Below are 18,154 nucleotides of genomic sequence, written 5' to 3' on the forward strand. Positions count from 1 at the left end.
TCTAATTACCACATGTTTCCCTTGCCCTCTTCCGGCTTGCCGGTCGTTGCCATCCGGTGCGACGCGCCGAGCACCTCGAGCGTCAGAGCAAAGACGGCCTGCTCGTCGTCGCTCCAGCCGAGGCCAGGGTGGTTGTAGCTTGCCTGCAGGTTCCGTGCGAGTTCGGTACGCAGCACACGCAGCGCAAGGAGTGACTTGGCGTCGAACGTCGCCATGCGCACGCGGTTGTGGTCGAGAAAGAGCGATCGGCTCGCGTGCTTGAACTCGGCATCGCCACCGGCAAGCAGGACGTTGACGTCGCTGACGTACGCCGTGTCCCACGCGTAGAGGCGCTTCGACATCATGATCGTGTGGTACAACACAAAGTGCGAGCGGAACGACGAGGGGTACGTCCGAAAGTTGACCGAGGAGGGGTGGATCGCCGCGGGCTGGTTGTTGGTCAGCGTGCGCATCTGGTCCGACTTGGGCTCGATCATGAGCAGCTTCGGATAGAGCGCCGCGACCATCGCCAGCGTCACGGCCTGGACGCACTCGCCGTACGTGTCGAGCTCGGCGGGGACCTCGATGAGGCGCGGCCGGCCGTTGCGCGTGCGGTTGCGCGAGAGGTCCTTGCGTACCTCCTTGCTCAGCTCGATGAAGCCCGTATCGGCCAGATACGAGAGGTACTGCTGCCGCAGCTCCTCGATCTGGTACAGAATGTCTTGCGAAAGCGAGTATTGCGCACAGAACGACGCACCCTTCTGGAAGCCCACTGCACGGCGCCAGCCGCGGTACATGTTAATGTAGCAGTAAAAGTCGCTGTGGTGCGCATTGAAGTGCGAGCGCGACGTCTCGCGGAAGCGGCCGCCGCCCATGTTCAGGAACGGTGACTTGCTGTTCAGCACCGCGGTAATCGTCAGCGCCGCATCCACACAGCGGAAGCGCGTCGCAATCAGCAAAAACTTGCCCAGGTGCACATCGAGCGGCATGTGGCACAGGTGGCGGCCGAGCGGCGTGATCTCTTCGTTAGGCGTCAGCGCCTGGACCTCGACCAGCGACGCAACGGCACGCTGCACATTGATCGCCTGTGGCGCATCGAGCGCCTGGCTCAGCGCATCCTCGATGCTCGTGCCGACCTGGATCTGCATCACCTTGAGCGTCAGCGCAAGCTCCTGCAGCGAGAGACGCAGCATCTCGGGGAGGGGATGGGGGTCCATAAACTCATCGTGACGCATCTTGGTAAAGAGGTGGAAGCAGATACCGTGCTGCACACGGCCCGCACGACCGCGGCGCTGCTTGGCGTTGCTGCGCGCGACAAAGCACTCGACCAGGCGGCTGATCTTGCGCTTCTCGTCGTACCGCATCTCGCGGTGGCGGCCCGTGTCGACAACACACGTAATGTCGGGGATCGTAATACCGGTCTCGGCAATGTTGGTCGCCAGCACAATCTTGCGCATGCCGGGCGGTGGGGGGTAAAAGGCCTCGGCCTGCTCCTCCGGCGCAATGCTCGAGTGGAGAATGTGCACCTGGACCCGGTTCGGCGCAAAGATGGTGTGCCCGCTCAGCGCGCCTTGGCACTGCCGAATCTCGCCAATACCGGGCAGGAACACGAGCACGGCCTGGCTCATTGAGTCGAAGCGCGGCTCGGTAAAGATCTTTTTGAGAAGCTCGGCGATCAGGTCGTAGTTGATCGCGTACTCGTTCAGCTGCGCCAGCGTGTCAACCGTCTTTTGACTGTACACGCCGCCAGCGAGGCCGGACGAACGCTCCTCCTCTTCATCGTCGTCGTCATCGTCGTCGCCTTTGTCCTTGTCGCCCTCGCTCGACTTGTCTTTGACGCGGTTCTGCTTGCCGCTGTTGCGCCACACGTACGGCGAGTTGGGCTCGAGTGTGTAGTCACACAGCTCGAGCGCATCCTCCAGGTAGTGCACGTCCACCGGAAACGTGCGGCCGGGAACGTGGAGCATCGGGCACCCGCCAAAGTACGCACTGATGCGGTCTGCATCGAGCGTCGCCGACATGAGAATGACCTTCAGGTCGCGGCGGTGCTGCATCAGGACTTTAAGCACCATGAGCAAAAAGTCGGACTCGATCGAGCGCTCGTGCACTTCATCAATAATAATGTGCGTAATCTCGTCAAAGGCCGACGACTCGAGCATGCGCAGCGCAATACCGGTCGTCGCGTAAATCAGGCGCGCGTTGCGTCCAATCTGGCTGTCGAGACGGATCGCATAGCCGATGTAGCTGTCCGGCCCACCGATCGCGCCGCGCGCCTCGCCGAGCTCCTGCGAGACACGCTCCGCAAGCGAGATTGCCGAGATTCGCCGGGGCTCGGTCACGTAGATCTTGCACGGCTCGCCACGCGCGAGCGCGTCTTCGAGCAGATAGGCGGGCAGCTGTGTCGACTTACCGCAGCCCGTTTCACCCGAGAGGACGACGACCTGTGAGTGCGCGACGCTCTCGAGAATGCGGTTGCGCGACTTGGCGATTGGCAGCTGCTCACGACCAGGCAGCATCGCTTGGTACGCATCGGAAGCACGGCGCGCAGCATACTGCTGGGCGATCTCCTCGCTCGGTTGCCGTGGCTTGTCGTTGCGGCGCTGCGAGCGCGACGTGCCCTCATTCTTGGCCGCACGGCGCTGGCGCCGCGGCGGCGCAGGATGCGACGCTCGGCGCTCCAGCAGCTCCTGGACATGCCCAAACTCGGTGCGGAGAAAGGCGTACTTCTCCTTGGTGCGCAGCGTCTCGAGCTCGTCCCAGAATGCACGGAAGCCGGTCGGGAGCGTGCGCTGCACCTGGCGGTCGCGGCCGAGGCAGTTCAGCGCGACGGTCGCAACGAGGTCGTCGGCGAGCTGCTGCGTGGCGCAGCCCTCGGTCGTGAGCTTGTACGAGTCGAGGACGACGGTATGGCCCTCTTTCTTGTCGCCCGTGTTCCAGCGCACTTCGAGGTGGCTGCGGCACACGCTTCCACCGGACACGGGCGTGAAGCGCTGCGAGGCGTGCGGATCGATCTGTTTCAAGAGGTCGGTGAGGAGCGCTCGGGGGGTGCGGCTTCCCTGGCTCGGCGCAATCTCGCGCAGGCGCACCTGTGTATTGTCCGCGGCCGCCTCGGGCTCCTCGAGCATCGCGCCAAAGAGGGATTCGCCGCCCTCTTCTTTTCCGTCGCTCTTGTCGCCCTGCTCGGCCTGCCGATCGAGCTCGTCCTGCGCGGCCTTAGCCGCCTTTTCTTCCTCCTCCTTTTCCTGGGATTCGCGCTCTTTGGCCTCGCGCATCTCGATTTGGCGGTTCATGCGCTCGTCAATGTCCGCCTCATCGTTCGCCATCGCCTTTTCGATTTCGGCACGGCGGCGTGTGCGCTCGTCCACCTGCGTCTTGGTGCTTTCCTGGTGGAGACGCATGCGCTCCTTGAAGCGCTCGGCGGCGGCCTTCTTGTGAAAGGCCGGCTGCATCTCGGCCTGCTGCATGAGGTCGTTGGCGCGCGTGCAAATCTGCGCAAACGCACGCTGCGCCCCCTCCTCGTTGGCCACGTTGGCCAGGTACCGGTCGAGGACCTTGCCGAGGAGTTTCTTGCGGCGTGCTTTCTCTTGGTCGACACGCAGCAGGGCGATGCGGGCCGTACAGTATGCGTCGATCGGGTGCTCGATCAAGTCGGTCCACGGCGAGTCGGGATCGAGGAGCTTCTGAATGTCGGCGACCGCGTCTTCGGTCCCTTTCCAGACCTCCAGCGGCAGGCCCCGCGGAAGCTCGTCAAGGGTCGTCGCGCGCTCTTTGGGCGCTTCGGGCACGTTCAGCGGGCGCATGCTGCCTTTGTTGGTGCGCGAGAATTCGTAGGCGGCGTGCTTCGGCGGATGCGTCTCGTCGATCGCACTTGCATACGACAGCTCGAGCGCCTCTTTGGCCTCGGCCTTGGCCGGCTCAAGCGTCGACAAGGACAGCTTGCGCACCTCGTCATCCGGAAGGTGAAAGAGGAGAAAGGCAATGCACTCTTCCGCGTCGAGATTCGGTGCATACTCCAGGGCAATGTCTGCGTGCTCGCGCTGGAACCCGAGCGACTTGAGCAGTTCCCACGTCGTCAGCGCAAGCTCCAGCGTCTTGGCATCCGTGTCCGGCAGCGGCGGCGTACCGAGCACCTCTTGGATCGCGGGCGTAGGCAGATACGTCGTCGTCTCGTTCCCCTTCTCCTCGGTCGGCTGCTCGGCAGGCACAGCCGGCGCACCTTTCCCGACGCCGACAGTGTCCGCAGGATCCTCCGGCACGTACCGCCCCAGTGCCCAGTCCAGCACCTGGCTGCGCAGCTTGCGCGACACGTTGCACTGCGGCAGCGATTTCGCGAGGCGCTGGTTGAATTCCATCGTCTGTGTCAGCTATGCGACATACCTTGAGCCTGCGCGCCGACTCGCGCTCGACCTTGGGGTACACCGCGTCGACCACCTCCTGCAGCGCCTGCATCTCGGCGGCCTCGGCGTCGAACTCGCTCGAGGGTTCCTCGGCGGGTGCTGGCGGCTCGGACGCCACCGACGCCGCGGGCTCCGGCGCCGCGGGCGGCTCCGGCTCGGGCGTCGACTCGCGCTTCGGCACCGAGGTCGTGGCGAAGCCGCGCGGCACGCTTGCTTTCAGCTGCGGCTTCTTCTTCTTCACCATGACGGCACTTGCCACGACGCACGGGCAGCCGATCGCCCGATTTGATCGGGGTTGTATTCGGCCGCCATGGGGGAGAAAGAGGCGGAGTCGAGCGCCGCGCCGGTGAGCCACGGTAAAGGGTACGTCGCCTGACTTATGCAGCACTGTGCAAATGCGGAATCAGCCCGTGAAGCGCTACGATGGTGAGCCGCTGACGCGTGTCGACGTGCAGCATGCGATGCTGTGCTACTTATTCGCCGACACGCGCCGCGTCTTTACGAACCCCCGCGCCGGCCCCAGGGGTCCTGCGACGTCGACGTTTGTGAATGCGCTGGCGAACGATGCGCCGAGCGCCGAGGCGGACAAGGGGCTGGTCGCGAGCCAGCCGCCGGCCGTGCAGGTCGGTGTCGCGGCCGCGATCGGCGGCCCGTTTCCGACGTACGTCTGGCCGTACGGCCAGTCGGCCGGCTCGGCGCGCCGCAGCGACGAGACGGACGAAGAGCTCGCTGCGTGGCAGGACCGCCGCAAAGCGTACCTGCAGTGGCGCGATACCAACTACCCCGACTCGATCACGCCTTGCGCTGAGCTCGAGCAGCCGGACGAGACGTGGGCGCACCCCGGCGCAGAGAAGCTCACGTTCAAGGAGCTGTACCTCGAGGCGCTGATGAACAGCAGCAAGTGCACCAAGAGCATGCGCGAAAAGTGCCTGCTCGACGAGGAGTACGCAGAAGACTTTTCCAAGGTGTGCCTCCTCGTGAACGTCGGCCGCATCAATACGACCCTCGCGTTCTACCCCGAGATGAAGACGATTCTGCGCTCGTACCACCCCGTACCATCGCTGCAAAAGTCGGACAATACGCGCCGCAACATGCAGGATGCGCCTCGCATGAAGTCGCTGCTCAAAGCAGTGCTGCTGCCGTACGAGCGTCCAGGGCCGCCGGGCGGCACCGCGACGGCGTCGGCGGCCGCGCGTCACACCCCGGGCGAGGACACGGAAGAGGTGCCGGGCGACATGTCAGAAATTGCACGCCGCCTGCGCCGCAACCGCGTGCCGCCGACGTCGGTCGTGACGCTCATCTTTCTCCTGACGCAGCAGGCGTCCGAAGTCACGTCGCTGCACTTTCCGCAGCCGTTCGACGTGCACTCGCTCTTCTTTCCCCAGGCGAGTAACCCGCTGTCGGCGCGGCAGCGTGCCGAGGCGTTCTTGTGGCTCGTCTACCACTACCTAGAAGGGCCCGCGGCCAAGGTGCCGGGCGAGCCGGGCACCGAGAACCCCTTTGACGACGCATCGTCGGCGGAATCGCGCCGCGCCGCGCACGCCGCGTGGGAAGCGGGCGGACGTGTGCCCCTCTCTGAAACGCACCCGCTGTGGCGCGGCGTGCCGAATCCCGACTACACCCGCTGGAAGGAGGAGCACGAGGTGGGAAGCACCGACGAGGAGAAGAAAAAGGCGCGGCACCGCGCCGAGGCCGCTGGATCGTGCCCCGAGACCTACATGCACCGCGCTCTGATTCCCGCGCTGACACCTATTTCCCAGGAGGCGTTCGCCAAGGAAGATACCGACACGCCGGAGGAGATTGAATGGGGCAAGCAGATGCAGCAAGAGCGCGCTGCGTTCCTCGTGCGCTTCCAGGAGGAGGAGCAGGCCAAGGTCCTTGCACAGGGCGGCAGCCTCGAGGACGAGGCGGCCGACGAGGCGAAGCCCAAGAAACGCATCCACCCCGGCACGCAGAGCTGCTACCCCCTTGCGAATATCCTCGCCAATGCCGCGGCGCAGGGCTCGAGCCAGGGCACCTACGGCCGCTCGGCGATTGGGTTCGTCAAGCGTGCGCGTCTCTCCTCACGCCAGACGCACAAGGACTCGCGCGAGTCGTCCGTGATGCAGTCCGAAGGATCGATCGAGCACGCCGACGGGCGGCGCCAGCCTTCGCTCTGGGAGCTCCCGCTAGAAGAGCCGGCGCAGGCCACGCAGACCTCGCTGCTCGACGAGACGTGGCGTGCGATCCGCGCATCCAATGATACCGAGGTCGACGACGAGATCGACGAGCCCCACACGACTGGCGGCCTGGCAAGGATGCTGCTAGTCCTGCGCCGCCTCCGCGAGCTCCGCCAAGATAGCGAATAGCAATTTCCCCGATTCCCGATTTGGGCCTTTTTAAAACCATGCTCTTTGCGCCGGACCGCGCACTGCTGCGACCGCAGTTTGAGGCGTATCGCCTCGTGCCGGGCGATGTGCCGAAGCAACATACGTTTGCTTTGCCGACCAAGGCAGCGGCCCCAGGCAACGATGCATCGCTGGGGTACAAAGAGCTAAAGGCCCGTGCGATGCACGGCGCACTGACGATCGTGCCGGGCGACCGCGCGGTGTGTGCGTACGTCGACGCGGAGGGGTACGTGACACTCGCGGCGCTCGACGATGCGCTCAAGGTAGAGCGCGTGCACCGTGTGCAGAGCACGCAGTCCGCGTCGATCCTCGCAGTCGACGCACAGACCGTGGCGGTGTGCGACGGGCCGGTGCTGAGCCTATTGACGCTCTCTGCGGACTCGCTCGAGGCGCGCGTGCACACGCATCCTCTTCCGGAATTGCCTGTGCCTGAAAGCGAGACGGCGCTGCCGTGGCGCATCGTAGCAGCCGCCGACCAGCACGTCTTGCTGGAACGTGCACGCCGCGCCTCGAAAAGCGGCCCTGTGCACGCAGGCCTCGGCGCGTCGTCGGGTGCGGGGCATCATACGCAGACGCAGACATCGTTTGATGTCGCACTTGTGCGCTACGACACGTCTGTGCACCTCGTCTGGCACTTGACGGGAGACGAGCCGGTGAGTGCGGCGCTTATCGGCGAGACGACGCTGCTTGGGGCAGAAGCGCCGTTTGGCGCATCTGCCCCGCCGCCTGCAGCTCCTGCGCCTGCTTCCAAACCCGGAAAGACGCCGCCTTATTCGTGGACACAGACGGACGACACTGTGACGGTCGCGTTTGCGCTGCCCGCGACGCTCACCAAGCACGAAATCCGTGTGCACTTTTCGCGCAAAGGCGCGAGCATCGGCCTGGCCTTGCGCGAGGCACACATCACTGAACTGGGCGAAGAGCCGGCGCATGCCGATACCGAGGCAGCACTCCGCCAAGGAACCTACGAATCGCGGGCGCTATGGGGCGAGATTGACGTCGCTACAAGTCTCTGGACGTGGGAACATGTACAGACGCGCACGGCCGGCGAGACGCACGTCACGGGCCTCCTTACGCTGCATATCGCCAAGGCGCACGAAGGAACGCGGTGGTCAAGCGTGTTTGAGGGCGACGACAGCGTCAGCGAGACGCTCGATCCCAGCGAGCTCCTTACAATGCTCGAAGGACTCGAAAAGTATACCGAGAACCCCGGCGCAGGCACCTCGAGCCTCTTGCAGGATGGACTCGAAGAGGAGGACGAACTGGCCGGCACGCGCCTCGTATTTACTGCAGTGCACGCCGACGGCACCACGTCGCAGAGCGCGCCGGCGGATGCGGGCATGCTCCTTGCGCGTACTGCGCCGTCCAACGTCCCCGACGCACGCCTCTTGCTCAAGTACGATGTCGACGGCCTGCTGTTTGCCCCTCCGAAACCCTTGGCCCTCGCGCCGTGGGAGCATACCGAGACTGCCCCGGCAATTAGCTATGTCCTCGCGTCAAAGCGCGACGCACATCCTGTCTATGTGCACCGCGCGCCGGGCGCAGCCTCTTCGACCGTCCTGGCAATTGAGCCGCGCATGGGAGGCTCGCGTGCCTCGCTCACACACAACGTGTTTGTATACCGCGCCGCTCCCAATGCCAAGTACGGCGAGAGCCGCGTGTTTCGTCTGGGGCACGACGACCAGCCAACCGGCCCCGTACTGGGCGCAGGCGTCGTGTCGGCTAGCGGCGCATCTCGTCTAATGTGCCTGTGTGAATCGACGCTGCATATTGTCGACAATGCCCTATTTACGTAGCCGCTGCGCATCGACGGTAGCACGCCACCGTTCCTCGAGGTCCTGCTTCAGTGCAGGCATCACTTTGAACGTATTTTTGTCGTCGAGATCGACAAGTGGCCCCTTGAGGATGTCGTGGTAGTGTGCCTCGGGATGCGGCAGGGCCCTGGCGCCGTCTTTGGCAAGCTCTTGCGCTTGCTCCAATGGAAGCCAGTAGCCAGCCGTCGGGTGAAAGGAGAGATAGTGCTGCGTCAGCAAAGCGACGTACTTTCTTGTGCTTGAGACGGTCTGACACGAGGTCGCTCGAGATCACCTGAGTCAGTCGCACGACGTACGTGCAGATGCAGGTGGTGCATCGAAGGAATCGAGTGGAATCCGCAGCGCACGTCCCAAGTGGCTCCTGTCCCTTGGCCATCTTTTGCATAGTCGCATTCGCCCGGCGTCTCGGGAATGGCAAGCCGTTGCATCGACTCGTGGATACGGTCGATCAACTGTGTCAGGGGAACAACGTACCCGCTTGCTTGCTTTCTCGAGGCACTCGAGCACAAACGCGGCATGCCGGCTCGCCAGCAACGTACTGACCGAGTCAAGCTCGCGCGCATGGATCTGTACTCTCCGCCGCTTGCCATTCTCAAGCACCTCTTCGCGGTACAGCGGCAGGCGGGGTACAATGAGAAAATGAAATTGCGCTTTGGGGTAGCCATCGTAGACCGTATAAGTATGTGCATCCGAATCAATCAGGACACTTTCAGGCAGCGCGGCCTACATTAGTGCGTGTACCTACCTCGTCTGTCTTGGCAATCTGCTTCAGCGCATCCGACCACCGCCCCGTGCCCAGCGTCCAGGGGCGTGTATGCCGCGCAAGCTGCAGGGGGGCCCATGCACGCGCCATCGTGAACGCACGGATCGGTTTTGCACGTGACGTACGCGACGCGTCCAGGGCGTTGTTGATTTCGCAGGCCAATCAGGCGCTGCTAGACCCTGTCAGTCCACGATGCGTACTCGCCAAGCGAGCCGCGCGGACCCGCCGCAGCATGCTGCTGATACCTTTTCTGACGCGCGCAAGGACACGGCTCCGGTAAGGCGCTCGCGACGCATCGCCGCGCGCGAGAATGAACCGCTCCCCCCTCACTATACCCCCCGCCGGCGCCCAAGCTCGATGCGTCGCCGAAACAGTTTGATGGGCCGCAGGCGACATGGGTCACGGACGAGCGGGAACACACAAGAGTGCCGGCATCGCCCCGTGGCGAGGCGCCGGAGCCACACCGGCCCGCTCCTTTGCGTGCACACGCGCTGCATTCCATGCCGCAGGACGGCGGCGTAGCGGGCATCGGCATTTCTTTTCCGCTGACCCCAAAAGCGAAGCGCAGCCATGCACGAAATTTGTCTGAAGCAACTCGCAGGGATGTCGAAGCGCGTGGTATGTCGTCTGCGAGGAGCAGCCCCAACCTTGCGGTGGACGATGAATGGGCGTCTCCTGTGGACGCTGCCAAAGTGCCCGATGCGCCTCACCTGGGGCCCCTGGAGCGCGGAACGTTTTCGCCAACGCGTCTGCCTGAGCCGGTGAGCAAGCTGGTGGAGAAAACACACCCCGATGCGGACGTGCCGAAACGGCGCGCGTCGAACTACGACATGTCTAGGACGCACACGATGCGTCGCGAAATGGCCATCGTACTGGACTCGCTTGAAAAGATGCCCAAGGATGACCAGCTTGCAGGTCTTGGGATCGTTATGGCGAATACCAAGTCGGAAAAGCGTACAGACGACATGTCGGCCGTGCTGGAGGATATGCAGCATCTCTCGCTCAAGAACAAGGGCGAGCCGAAGCGCAAGGTGTTTGGCGAGCGCAGTCTCAATGCCCAACTGTCTGCCATGAGCGTGTCTGAAAAAGAGTCCAAGACGACATCGCTCGGAAAGGAGATTGGCAAAGGGGGCTCCGTGGCATGGCCGCCGCACCGAAGCGTCCTCGATGAAAACGGGAAGCCGGTGGCTTATAAGGCCCCGACGAAGCGGTACACCATTCCCCCGGTGCGCAAGCCACGGAGCAGTGTCGCAGCGCCGCAAGTGATGCACAACCGGACCTCGTTTGCCGTGTCGTGCAGTTTCGCACGACCTGCACCGCAAGCGCCAAGTGCGGCTGGAGACGTGCACAAACCAATTGCCCGTCCTTCCGTCCCACTTCGTTAATGCATGTACCATGTAGATGATATACCTTGTTACCTATTGCAGCTGCGAACAAACATGTTATGAAGTTTGTATAGCGTTACCCGAGGTAGGGGCAGCCTCGAGTGTGCTTGTCTCTTTTTTTTCTGGTGCAGGACCGTAAAATCCGTATTGAAAGAATTGTTCCCGAGGAACACGTATCTTGTAGACATCCCAACAACAGTAAGAGCGTATCTGATCATGTCAGCTAGCACAACCATACTTACCCCCTCAACCCGTCCTCCACATTGACACAGGGCTTCGACAACATCCGGGTGATCCGAGGTTATTTCGCGATAAATGCTCATAACGAGTTTATCAGTGATAAAAATGAACTGTAATTAGCAAAATGTCCTCTCACGTACGTGGATCAAGCTTCGATAAAGCACAAGTTGCTCTTGTTTAGTTGGCGGTTTGTCTTCGACTTCGTCAACGTGAAATGATTTCGTATCATGCTTTTTTTTATAGCAGTCGTCTCTGTTCGTACCACAAATGCTAGCACTTGCAAAGGGAATATTATCCCATTCACAAACCAGGGGGAGAGGCGAAGGAAGATTGCTAGAGTAGATACCGTCCGCTGACACTGGCTCGCCTTCATAGTCCATTAGTCGAAAAGTCAGGACTTTCCCGGCTTCGGGGATAAACCGTCGATATATTGTCGAGCCTCCTTCTTTGCCACCCCAGTCCAAATTGTCTTGATACAATGTGCATTCGTTGAGTTCCTGCTCAAGCTCTTGATTACGAGCAATAAAAACAGATAACCTGCTAACGTCGCCCTTCTTCACGACCGGAGTCCACTTTCTTGCGCCAAATGGGCCTGCCCCTTGCCAAAATCGAGCACGCGACAAATAAACGTGCACATCTCCGTTTCGTTTATCGAAGAGAAAAGGTGCATCGAAACTGTCCCGAGTTATAGTACTTGATATCAACGGTGTATTCCTGAAACAAACAACCATAAATATCAAGCCTGAACGTTCCCGGAAGGACTGTATTTGATTTTGATGAGAAGGTATATTTGAAGGACGTTAGGCCTGAGGGCATTTCAGACTTGAAACTGTAGTGAGATTTCGAGTCCATGATTTCATGACCACATTCCTCTTCGAATGACGTAGTGCAAGCGATATATGGACGACCACTGGGAAAATATTCAAGGAATGCTGGCTTTGAAAATTCAATTAATACTTGAGGCTTTTCAAACGATCCAAACGACTGTAAAGAGTTAGCCAACTTCACTTACTTTGCTTATATGCCCACCCGACATACACATGCACTTGATTAATGACAAGTCTAGTACGCTTGAAGTAGACACAACACTTGTGGAAGAAGGATTCAGTAAAAACACCATATGTAGGAGTGAATGCAATGCAATTAGAACGTCTCGTGTATTTTCTTCATGGGCTTCATCAAAATAAATTTGAAAAACAACTTGTCCTTCAATTTTAAGATCATTGAAGCTAGGATGGTTGCGATAGTCGATTAAATCGACACAAACAAAGGGAACTCCGTTTAGCTCTCCAATAATTGTCGTATGGCAATAAGGACTACTCGGTCTCCCACATTGCTCAAGGATTTCACGATCATTGTCGGGGTGGACAAATCGGTATAATAACATGCATTTTGTCTCTGGGATAAACCGACGATATACGATTTTACCCAAACCCTTTGACTTGATAGTGTCTGACTCCTTTTCAAAGTGGTTTTGATTTGCCTCGTTTGCCCTAGTAGAGCAAATCAAAGATTCAAAAGATAGTCGCGTTGTAGAGATCAACTCGGTATCTGGAATCCAGGCATTGAGTTTATCAGGCCCACCCCACATCCAAAATTCAGGCCCACAAACGCCACCAGCTTTGTACTTATCATATTCAAAATCGTTGTATTGATAAGTCCATAACCGTTGCTTTAAATAAACAGATTGCCTCATGCAGTGAGAATTGTGGCTTGTGTTTCGAAACAAGAAATCAAAACCCTTTTGGCCAGGCCATAGAGTGAAAAAGACGTAAAAAAGTGTCCACATATGTCTTGGCGTCAATAGGTCAGGTTCGGGCCCCTCTAATAATTATGCGATTGCACGATAACAATGGGATTCTGTCCCCTCGGCATTTCCATTTTCGTCAGGGTACGGAAGATAAGGAGCAACAACTCGTATTTTTATGCCGCGCGGCAGAGCAAAGGCACCAGTTACTTTCGTCTCAGGCGATACCAGATGCACCACACGTTTTCCAAAGTCAACTCCCTGGTGCTCGACTTTGATATCGAGTTCAGTGCAGGTGCGATGCGCAAGGGATAGGACCCATTAGGTCAATCTCTCCATCTGGGTAGCCAAATGCGAAGGAGAAAATAGTGTTGGAAGGGTCGAGTCACCGAGTGGCAACTTGGGCCGACGATAAATTTAATTACTAAAGCTTCATTTAGGTGATATTTACTTGCACGTGGTTAATTTAAACTACTCTTGACTTCCATCCGGTGAGCGACGGATAAGTATATCATGAGGGTTACTTGCTATAGTTTGGGGTTGCGGCAAATACGAGCGGGCTTGATTCTTTGTACTCCAGATTTGGTACAGGTCCATAAAAGCCGTATTGGAAAAAGTTTAAACGGGAGATATGAGTCTCAAAGTGTTCATGACAACAATCTGCACTAATCTAGACAAGTCAGTTAAAATAATTATACGTACCCACTCAACACATCCACCACATTGACCTAAGGATTCGACAATATCCGGGAAGTCGGTGCTTACCTCGTTATGAATATACATAACGCGGTCGTCAGTGATAAAAATGAACTGGTATTAGCAAAACGCATGTCACGTACGTGGATCAAGCTTCGATAGAACATAAGTCGCTCATTTGTAGTGGGTGGTTTGTCCTTGGGTTCATCAACGCGAAATGATTTCGTATCATTCTCTTTATTGCACTCTCTTGCGGTATGAACATGTGCACGCACAAAGGGAATGCCGTCCCATTCACAGATAAGAGGGACAGACTCAGGGAATCTGTTGAAGTAGATACTGTCCGCCGAAAAGATTTCGCGTTTATAGTCTTTCAGCCGAAAAGTCAAGACTTTTCCGACTTCAGGAATGAAACGTCGATACATTATCAAGCCTTCCTTTCCGACCCAATGAGGAATGCCTCGATGGAATGTGGATTCCCCAACGCCTAGTTCAGGTCCCTGCTCCTCAGAAGCTGAAACACAAAACCAAGGAAAGTTACCCTTTCTCAGCATCGGGATCCATTTTTTCGCGTTAAATGGGCCCACCCCTTGCCAAAATTGAGCGCGAGATAAATAAACGTGGCGATCGCAAGTGTCTTCACCGAACAGTAAAGAGAGTCCGAAATCGTCCCGAGGTAACTCCTTTCGAGCCAGCCCAGAGCCGAGGAGTGGCACGATCCAGGAGTTTTGTGTTAGTGCTTCTTTCGTGTCCAATGTAATATATTCGTGGTGAGGCCACAAAGTAAACAGAATGTAACAATACGTCCATATACGTTTCATCACTAGCCGTGGTCCTGAATCATTGCTGACCAGCTCAACAATCGGAATCCGCTTTGTATTAGCAAGAGGTACTTTTAGAGATCTGTCTTGACCTGACTCTTTTGAGGCTGGGTTATGCACTCTAATGGTTAGTTCAGAGTCATCTGTAATGTTTGTTTCGTTTTTCGTATGTTTTGATGAAAGAGTTATGCGGTAACGCGCATAATCTTGGCCATGGTCCATAATGTCAACTGTATATTGCTCAAATGCACAACCGTGAATATCAAGCCGGTAATTTCCCGGCAGGATTGCATTGGAGTTTGAAGAAAAGGAATATTTGAAGGATGTTAGATCCGATGGCATCACAGCACTGTAACTGTAATGAGATCTCGGGTCCTTGTCTTTGTGATGACAAAAGCCTTCCCATGATGTTGTGCAGGCGATATATGGGGTTCCACTAGGGAAAAATGTAAGATATGCATCTCTTGAAAACTCAATTAATACTTGAGGCTCATCAAGCGATCCGAAAGACTGAAGATGGTGAGCCATTTTTACTTACTTTACTTATATTTCCACCCGACATACACATCCATTTGATTAAGGTCAAATCTAGAGCGCCGGTGATCGCCACAACACTTCTAGAGGAAGGGTCCAGCAAAAATAGCATGTGGAGAAGTGACTGTAGGGCAATTAGGATGTCTCGTGCATTTTCTTGATACTTTTCAATATAGTAAATTTGAAAAGCAACTTGACCTTCAATTCCCAGATCATTGAAACTAGGCGCGCTGCGATAATCATTTAAGACGACACAACCAAAGGGAATATCGCTTAGCTCTCCAATAATTTTCGTGTGACAATAAGGGCTACACGGCTTCCCACACTGCTCAAGAGTTTCATGGTCCTTTTCGGGGTGAAAACTTCGGTAAATTAACATAGATTTAGTCTCCGGGATAAAGCGATGGTATATAACTTTTCCAAAGTCACTTGATTTTTGAATGTTTTGTTCATTCTTGGAATGACGTCTGTTTCGCTTGTTTAGTTTTCCGGGACCAGTTAATGGCTCATAAGGTGATCGTGCTGTAGAAATTAGGCTAGTATCAGGAATCCAGGCATTGGTATTGTCTGGACCACCACACATCCAAAACGATGGCGAATTAACACCACCAACTTCATATTGCTCATCATAGTCATAGTTGTTAAATTCAGCACTCCAAATCCTTTGCTTTAGAAAAAAGAACTGCCCCATGCATCGGATATTATGTTTTGTATTTGGGAGACAGAAATCAAAGTGCTTTTGGCCAGGCCACAGAGTAAAAAATACATAAAATAGAACCCATGCATGTCTAGGCGTCAATAGAACAGGTCCAGACTCTTCTATTAGCCATACGATCGCACGATCGCAGTGCACTCCTGTTTCCTGTACATTTCCATATTCGTCAGGGTATTCAAGGTAGGGAGCAAGTATTCGTAATCTTATGCCACGCGGCAGGGCAAAGGCGCCCACGACCTTTGTCTCGGGTGTTACCAGGTGCACCAAACGGCCTCCAAAGTCATACCCTTGGTGCTCGACCTTTATGTCTAGTTCAGTACAAGTCCCAATGTGCAATGGGTAACGACCTTGAGGCACGTCAGTCAATCTCTCAATCACGGGGGGGTGGGGGGTGGGTGGCATGGCTAGATTGATGTCTTTATTGTTAAATTCGCCACCAAGGATACTTCCGACGGATGAATTTGATTACTAAAACTTATGTGAGGTTTTGTTCATAGTCGCACCGATTCAAACCGGCAACGGTAGACTGGTTGGCAGGACTCGCCTTCGTATTTTCTGAGAAGTCAAATGCAAAGGATAGAGCAGTAATGGCAACATCGAATCACCGAGTGGCGACTTGGTCACCGGATAAATTTAATTACAAATGTTTCATTTTGGATGTATTGGCATAATGCATCGTTCATTTATACTAAGAACGTGCTACTTCGGGCTTCCATTTGGGAAGCGGATGGTAAAAGCCTGTTTGAAAGTACTGCTTGCGCGGTACAGCGATGATTAGCTTGCGGAAACAACATCCATTTTGATGCTAGAAATCAGCCACTTTTTACAACATACACGTTCAATATGACCTCCACACCGCAACAGCAACCTGATGTGGTCAATAGTTTCCTCATTCTCCTCCACGGTCGTGAAAAGTTCGTGGGCCTGTTCATTAACCAGAAAAAGAAACTTTGTCAGTACAAAACTTGAAACTCACATGGATGATTGACCTGATTTGAACTTCTGCACGTATCGTTTCTTCCTCAGGGGTTCCAGCGCCAAATATAAGGAAGTCTCCGTTTTGTATGCTAACGCTGGCAAATGGCTGACAGTCCCATTGACAGATAAAATCGAGTCGTTTAGAGGGCAATACCCAAGCTAGCTCCAAGTCAGATGCTTCCCATTCTAGCTCTTGCATGAGAAAGGTGACGCAGATTCCGAACTCTGGTAGGAACCTTTGATACAGGGGCACATTTTCTTTAACCTCCCGCACAGTCAGTTTGGATACCTCAGCATTAGTTTCATCCGTCGTATGCAAAAAATAAGTGTCTTGCAGCAGATGATCTTCATCGAGAGCTGGGACCCAACCCCCCAGCTTCAATGGGCCAGCTCCTTGCCAGAAGTCAGCACGAGACAAAGCAGCTGTTGATGCGTATTCTAGGGTTTTGGAAATTTCAAAATGTTCCGGCCATGGCCCTGCTAGTCTTGTAGCGCAAAGCGAAGGAAGCCAACGTTGTATATTAGAAGAGTTTTTCAAATCCAGCGCGATGAACTCTTGTTCAGGCCATAAAGAGAATAAAGTATAACAATAACACCAAATTTGGCGAAGGGTGAGGGGGCTCACCAAGTCTTGAACGAGGAATGTTGCGATAGGATACGATACAGATTCTTGTCTTATTTCTTTTGCTTTAGCCGGACCGACATGCTTGGGCGCCTTGTTAATCACCTTTGCTTTTAAATGACAAGTTTCAAATAAACCTTTCTGGCCTTCTGGGCTCTGTAAACTAATCGTATACTGAATCTTGTCCTTGTAATCGACCGAGTCACACTCAATTTCCATACGTAGTCTTGACCGGTCCCCGAGACAAAAAGTATAGGATCCTGGTATGATCCTACCTGGTATGCTGGGAAGATTGTAGCTTATTAATCTAGTGTCAAACGTTTTGTCCAAGCGGTAATTTTCACTTTCTTTGATCATTACGATGGATGTGGAGTGGCACCAATTGCATTTCATGCTCGACATTATCTAATACCTCGCCCACGTTCTAGCTGACAAATCAATATGGTGCGAACTCGAACTCGAGCCTTTTCAATGTCTATTCATGCAATCGAGGCTAAAGGGATAGGAAAAAAGTCAAAAAATCGGTCTCTGGGGTATAATAATAGAGCTTGTCGAGCTCGACAGGAGCCGATGAACTAATCATTAGTATGTTGCAAAATTAACGCACCTCAGAAAAATATCCTCCAGCTTCACATAAGCATTTTACCATGGCTAAGTTTGTCGCTCGTGGTGCTGTACGGATTTCAAGAATGCTTGGATCCAACAGGAACAGCATGTGGACTAGTGATTTGATTGTTGTAGTAATGAGAGTGCGATTGTTCAATACGTTTTCATTAAAAACAGTTCGAATCAAAATTGGGGTTCGCTGTTTGCGAACATCGTCCGTGTTCAATAGATTTTGATCCCATCTTACTTCAACGTATGATATTGGTATCCCGTCTAATTCGCCGAGTAGAGCGTATCCTTCTTCATTCACATAATAATCAAAGTAAGGCTGGAAATCATCGAGATTCACAGATTCACACCAATCTCTTTCGAGATGTTGTGCAACTTTCCAACTTAGAATTAGTTCTGCGTCACTTGAGGAATTCAGATCAAGAATTCTGAATGTTAAAGTCTGGCTCAGTTCAGGACAG

General features: G+C 55.5%; 5 protein-coding genes across 5 annotated transcripts; 3 read left to right on the forward strand and 2 right to left on the reverse strand.

The window, feature by feature from the left end:
• Nucleotides 1-5: 5 nt before the first annotated feature.
• Nucleotides 6-4,620, reverse strand: MJAP1_000372 (RNA helicase; the record flags this gene model as incomplete). Its single annotated transcript, XM_060264342.1, has 2 exons — nt 6-4,334; nt 4,357-4,620. The coding sequence occupies 2 exons, from the start codon at nt 4,618-4,620 to the stop codon at nt 6-8; spliced, it is 4,593 nt and encodes a 1,530-aa protein (XP_060120325.1).
• A 66-nt stretch (nt 4,621-4,686) lies between these two features.
• Nucleotides 4,687-6,724, forward strand: MJAP1_000373 (RNA helicase; the record flags this gene model as incomplete). Its single annotated transcript, XM_060264343.1, has 2 exons — nt 4,687-4,739; nt 4,762-6,724. The coding sequence occupies 2 exons, from the start codon at nt 4,687-4,689 to the stop codon at nt 6,722-6,724; spliced, it is 2,016 nt and encodes a 671-aa protein (XP_060120326.1).
• Nucleotides 6,725-6,762: 38 nt separating this feature from the next.
• On the forward strand, nt 6,763-8,506 carry MJAP1_000374 (uncharacterized protein; the record flags this gene model as incomplete). Its single annotated transcript, XM_060264344.1, has 2 exons — nt 6,763-8,405; nt 8,449-8,506. The coding sequence occupies 2 exons, from the start codon at nt 6,763-6,765 to the stop codon at nt 8,504-8,506; spliced, it is 1,701 nt and encodes a 566-aa protein (XP_060120327.1).
• Nucleotides 8,507-8,547: 41 nt separating this feature from the next.
• Nucleotides 8,548-9,430, reverse strand: MJAP1_000375 (uncharacterized protein; the record flags this gene model as incomplete). The annotated part of the gene is made up of 5 exons (XM_060264345.1): nt 8,548-8,784; nt 8,807-8,851; nt 8,874-9,029; nt 9,052-9,300; nt 9,323-9,430. The coding sequence occupies 5 exons, from the start codon at nt 9,428-9,430 to the stop codon at nt 8,548-8,550; spliced, it is 795 nt and encodes a 264-aa protein (XP_060120328.1).
• A 530-nt stretch (nt 9,431-9,960) lies between these two features.
• Nucleotides 9,961-11,223, forward strand: MJAP1_000376 (uncharacterized protein; the record flags this gene model as incomplete). Its single annotated transcript, XM_060264346.1, has 2 exons — nt 9,961-10,476; nt 11,209-11,223. Coding segments are annotated over 2 exons (531 nt in total), but the record flags the coding sequence as incomplete, so codon positions are not given.
• Between the last annotated feature and the right edge of the window lie 6,931 nt (nt 11,224-18,154).

The sequence above is a fragment of the Malassezia japonica genome, chromosome 1, assembly GCF_029542785.1.
Source record: "Malassezia japonica chromosome 1, complete sequence".
In the NCBI taxonomy this organism is placed as follows: domain Eukaryota; kingdom Fungi; phylum Basidiomycota; class Malasseziomycetes; order Malasseziales; family Malasseziaceae; genus Malassezia; species Malassezia japonica.